The 5,558-nt window shown below is 43.6% G+C and overlaps 1 protein-coding gene across 3 annotated transcripts in view; it reads right to left on the reverse strand.

Moving 5' to 3' along the window:
- Positions 1-257: 257 nt before the first annotated feature.
- Positions 258-5,558, reverse strand: part of EHMT2 (euchromatic histone lysine methyltransferase 2) — a 49,012-nt gene continuing 43,711 nt past the window's right edge. For all 3 annotated transcript variants that reach the window (XM_070936617.1, XM_070936616.1, XM_070936615.1), the window contains 3 exons: positions 5,324-5,402; positions 3,300-3,475; positions 258-1,829 (listed from right to left, as the gene is read on the reverse strand). In XM_070936617.1, coding sequence (XP_070792718.1) covers positions 1,649-1,829; positions 3,300-3,475; positions 5,324-5,402 — 436 coding nt within the window. In that variant the 3' untranslated portion in view covers positions 258-1,648. The remainder of the gene's footprint in view (positions 1,830-3,299; positions 3,476-5,323; positions 5,403-5,558) is intronic.

Below are 5,558 nucleotides of genomic sequence, written 5' to 3' on the forward strand. Positions count from 1 at the left end.
TTGTTGCTCTTCTTTATACTCTTTCTAGAGTCTCCACATCTTTTTTACATCATAGCGACCAAAACTGGATGCAGTATTCCAAGTGTGGCCTTACCAAGGCATTATATGTATTAGGTATATATCCCAGCCCTGGGAAAGATATGGGAATTAGGAAAAAGAGCACAGGTTGCAGGCACTTCCTTGTCCGAGGAATGGAGAACAAAGCGATGAAATCATATTCAAGCTGCTGCTGTTGCTTTTCATCGTATCAAAATCCACCCGGTTGCCAACTTTTATTGGTTTTACGGTGCGGAGAAAATTACATTATAAAAAACCCCCAAGTTATGAAACCCATACAAAAAGAGACGGAGATAAGGCTGGCCCTCAAAACCGAGTCAAAACCTCTCTTGCCGGGGTCGAAGAGGAAGAAAAGAACTTAAAAAAAAAAAAAAAACAACCTCAAAGACAAAGACAGCAGACAAGCCACTGCTCCAACTCAAAAGTAAACCTGGATGCAAAATGAACTTGGCCCCCCGAGGAAGAAGGGCCACTACAGACAACGGGTCCTGCCAGCCAGCCGCACACACATTTTCACACAGGAGCACGAGGGCGCCAGGTGATGGCAAAAAAAAGACCTTTCAAATTGATGCTTGGTTTTTAAACTTCTAAACCTTCCCAGGATGTGTTGATGCACAAAAACAAACAAACAAAAAAATCCACACACAACCTGCCTGCAGTGGAATTTGGATACCCTCCTTACTTCTGTCAGAAAAAAAAATAATGGAGCATTCTCAAGCTTCTGGTGGAAGTTGCTTTTTTGGCCCAGAAAGCTGGAGAGATTTCCTGCTTTTGCCGTCTGCCTCCAGATAGAGGAAACTGAGGCCCAAAATGGGACAACTCGCCTCAGCCAACTCGCCTCGGGACAACTCAACGATTCAACGTACTCATTTAAAATAATATTAAAAATTGTTTTCATTTTTTGCCCTTCACGTTTTATTTTGTCCCTCCTTTGGCATTCCTTTCTTTAATGACTCTAAAACTTTGAAAACTCTCGTCCCCTGCAGCTAGTTGGCCCCGGTGAGTTGGCCGCAGCAATTTGGCTGTGGTGAGATGGCCGTGGCGGATTGGCATAGACCCACTGAGGCAAGTGTCAAAAAAAGATTTGGCTGGGTCACGTAAGAAAGTCAATGAGCACAGGGAAGAATAAAAGGGCAAAACGGCACCGGCCTCAGCCTTCACTTTTAAAATAAAATCAAACGAAGGACACCCCCCCACCCACCCCCCATTCTCTGGTCTCCCACGAATGTTTCTTCAGCAGACCACGAGAATCAGACATTGTGGACGCATCAATTGTGAGGAAAACCTTCAGGAGCTCAGATCTCCTGGGCCGAGGGTTTGTCTTTGTTGCAGAGGTTTCATTTCCTTTCACATCCGGGGACACCCCCCCCCCGCCCCATCTCTCTCCAGACACGCGTCTTCTGTCTTCTTCTCCCCTTCCACCAACATGGCATCTCTTAAGGCAAATTCCTCTTGGAGCTGAGCAGCTTCGGTCTTCCAAAACAACAAGCCGAGAGGAAGTCCATGATGGGGGTGGAAGAAAGGGGAAGTCAGGAGTGGGGCCGGGAGAAGGAGAAATGATTTCACATGCAGAAGGGCAGTGGAACTCAGGTTAAACCTGAGAGGCGGGGAAGCTGCTGCTGTCCGGCAGCACATCCTGGTGGGCCTCCAGGCGAGCCAGGCGGCTCTGTTCCAGGGCAATCGCTTCCGCTGAATGTTTGCATTTCTCCGAACCGCACTGGCAGGTGAAATATTTGCTTTTGATGTCCCAGAAACGGTCCCCGTAGTCAAATCTGCAGTGAAGGTTACAAGAGGGGGCGGGGGGGGGGAGAGAAAGAGCATAAAGATGGTTTAGTTCACCCTGAGAACTGGAACGATTTATCTTTTCAAAACCCGGAAGAGTTTAGGGACAAAATATTCAGGGGTGGGATTGAAAATTTCAGCAACTAGTTTGCTGCCTGGTTGCTGGGTGGGTGTGGCCATGGGGGTGTGGCCAGTTGGCCTCCTGCACCACGACTTTCCTGGAGCCTCCAGGAGGGCGAAAATGGTCTCCCCTGGGCACTGGAGGCCAGAAATGGGCCCGTTTCCGGACTTCCGGTGCACCCGTTTTCCGCCCTCCCAGAGCCCTGCACTTACCTGGCATCCACAATGGGCCGCGTGGAGACTCCTGGGAGGGGCGGGGTCAGCCAGTCCTTGGAACAACCGGTTCGGCGAACCAGATTAAAATTAACATCCGGTTTGCCTAAACCAGTCCGAACTGGCTGAATCCCACCCCCTGAAAATATCTCACGGGTCATGTCTCCTCTCTTTTATGGATGGATGGATTCTTGTCAGCCTTCCCAAGCAGACCAGACAGGAAATACAACCAGATGAGCTAATTCTACTTTATTGTAAGCCTATCTTAACAGAATCTTGCAAGTCTGAAAATACAATGCTCCCACTGTCTCTTTTTACAGCCTGGTAAATTAGGAGGGGTTTTTCCCAAAGTTTCTTTCTCTGCTTGTTATGCAGCTACGGGCTCTCCTTATTTATTTATTGGTTCGATTTATATGCCGCACTTTTCTGGAGACTCAGGGCGGCTTACAATGCATTAAGCAATAGCCTTCATACTTGTGTATATACCTGCTTAGTAGGGCTTTCGCCCTCCCCCCAAGCGGTGTTCTTTTTTTTAATACAAAGTCAGCTTATTGCCCCCACAAACGGGATCCTCATTTTACCTACCTCGAAAGGATGGAAGGCTGAGTCAACTTTGAGCGTGGTGAGATTTGAACTTGCAGTAATTGCAGGCAGCTGGTGTTACTTAACAGTGCTTTAGTCTGCTGCGCTACCAAGGCTCTTATTCCCCAGATAATCCTTTTATCCGATTGTTCTCTAGGCAACATCCCTTCCTCTCCTCTTCCAAAGTCATCTCCTTAAACCACTGTATGTATGTATGTGCCACGGTGGCGCAGTGGTTAAAGTGGAGTACTGCAGGCTACTTCTGCTGACTGCCGGCTGCCGGCAATTTGGCAGTTCAAATCTCACCAGGCTCAAGATTGACTCAGGCTTCCATCCTTCCGAAGTGGGTAAAATGAGAACCCAGATTGTTGGGGGCAATAGGCTGACTCTGTAAACTGCTTAGAGAGGTCTGTAAAGCACTGTAAAGCAGTATATAAGTCTAAGTGCTACTGCTGTTCTGAATCTGCAACCGTTTCCTGGCTAATTCCACACAATGCTGTTTCATCCTAGATGCACACTCAACACACAATTCCCTTAAGACTGACCCAAGTTCTTCACCAGTCTGAATGTCTCGGCTGCTGAAGAAAGCAATGCGGGGGAAGCGCAGGTCCTGGTGCAACATGAACACTCGTACGGGAATGATATTAGGGTCACACAAGTGATTGATGAAACGGCTGACATTGCCATAATAACGGGCATCGATGCAGTAAACCTCGCCATCCTGTAGGAGGAAAAACCAAGCATGATCCAAACTCTTCATTTTTTTTTTTTGACATTTAACTTTTTTATTAGTTGATTAAAGTATAAAATACAAAGAAAAAAAATAAGAAGAGAGGGAGGGAAAAAAGGAATATAGTGTAATGGGAGAAAAAAAGAAAAGAGCACCGACTTCCGACTCTCTTTAGCACAGGAGAAGGTAACAACATTACAGCCACAACTTTTTGCTTTTACACAACGGTATGAACAAGCCATTTCTATAACAATAAGCCTGTTTAATTTACAAAAATAGAATCAAAGTTTCATTCCCCCCCCCCTATTGTTAAGCACAAAATCTGGAAGCAATTTCGTATAACAATTGTGATAATTTGAGCATTTATTATCTAAGTGGAAAAGAAAAGAAAACTGAAACAATATATGATTATGATTTATAAACAAAAATTACTTAATTGGTGTAATATAAGTGGTATGGTTTGACAGATAGAATTTAGGATAATTGGGAAATTGTGTTAAAAAGCATTATTTGAACTAAGAACTATGTTTAAATGTTAAATTGTTATATTTCTAAAATTTAAAAGATAAGATTTAAATTTGATAAAGTAATAATGGAATAAAGATTTAATAAGCATAATGATATATAAATATGTTTGAATTGTATTGTTAATAGTGAGGATTTAGGGTAAGAATTGTTGTATTATGAGTTATTAATTGAATTAAGAATTAAGGTGGGTTAAATAGAAGGGTAATTATTTTGATCAAGTAAATATGTGTTAATTTTTTTAAGATGGTATTAGTTGAATATGTGATATAAGATTTAGAAATAAGTGCTATGGCAAAATAGTATAGATAAAATTTTGTTAAAGATTTTGTTAAAAATTGAACAAAGTGATGACCGGATCAAAGCTCTGTTCCGAATGGATGTAAGTTATATGTTTGGAAAAAAATAAAAAAAACTTTTTGCAAAAAATAAATAAATCTGGAAGCAATTTCAAAATAGAGACAAAATTAAATACGGTATATTCTCTTCTTTGGATAAAAGAATCAGTTTAACCATCTCTGCTTCTCTTTGCTGTGGGGGATATGTTTTCAAATCTAGTCAATAATATTTTACAAATTTTGGAATATTATCCAAACTCTTCTGAATAGTATAAAAGAATCCTAGGGTTGGAAGGGAATTTACAGGTCATCTAGTCCAATTAGATGACCTAATTGGATTAGATGACCAAATAAGATGAAACAAGAGGGCAGGAATCTTCAGATCATCTTTAGCAGATGGCTAAGGAATTCTGGGAGCTGACATCCAGCTTGTCGTGGCCCGTCGGCAGCCAGCAGAGCTGCCAGCAGAGTCGGACAGTGAGGAGGTTGCGGAGGAACATGGGCCACTCCTGGGGGGTGGGGGCTGGGGAAAGCTCGGACAAGGGCTCTGCGTCGGAGGCAGAGAAAGGAGCTAGACAGCAGTGAGACAGAGGAACAGCTGGAGCCTGTTCCCAGTGTGCGCATGCGCAGAGCTGCCAGAAGACAAGAACAACTAAGCAAGCAGGGTCGACTTGGGAGTAAAGCCACACCTGGCATTGCTTCTCAGAAGGTCGCAAAAGGGGATTGCATGGCCCCGAGGCACTGCAATTGTCATAAATACGAGTCGGTTGCAAGTGTCAATTTTGCCAATTTTGATCATGTGACCCTGGGGTTTGCTACAATGCTCAGAAGTGAGAAAAATGCCATTATTTTCAGTGCTGTTGTAACTTCGAACGGTCACTAAATGAACTGTTAGTGTTAAGTTGAGGACTACCTGTATGAAGATAGGTGTAAGAAATAGTCTTTCTGTCCTCTGAGCCCCAGTTTTTAACTTTACCTTGTTGTCTAGATCAAACAGGTATGAATCGTCTTCCCTCACGTCAGCTTCTGCATCAGAAATTAATTCTCCTACATACCTTTTAAGACAAGGAAACATAACAAAGGGAGAGAGGTTAGAGAGGATGACTTGTCCCCTTAGGTAAAGGTAAAGGTTCCCCTCGCACATATGTGGTAGTCATTCCTGACTCTAGGGGGCGGTGCTCATCTCCATTTCAAAGCCGAAGAGCCAGCGC

Source organism: Pituophis catenifer, unplaced genomic scaffold (assembly GCF_029215685.1).
Source record: "Pituophis catenifer annectens isolate HBS135680 unplaced genomic scaffold, rPitCat1.0.hap2 SCAF_2, whole genome shotgun sequence".
NCBI classification, from domain to species: Eukaryota; Metazoa; Chordata; class Lepidosauria; order Squamata; family Colubridae; genus Pituophis; species Pituophis catenifer.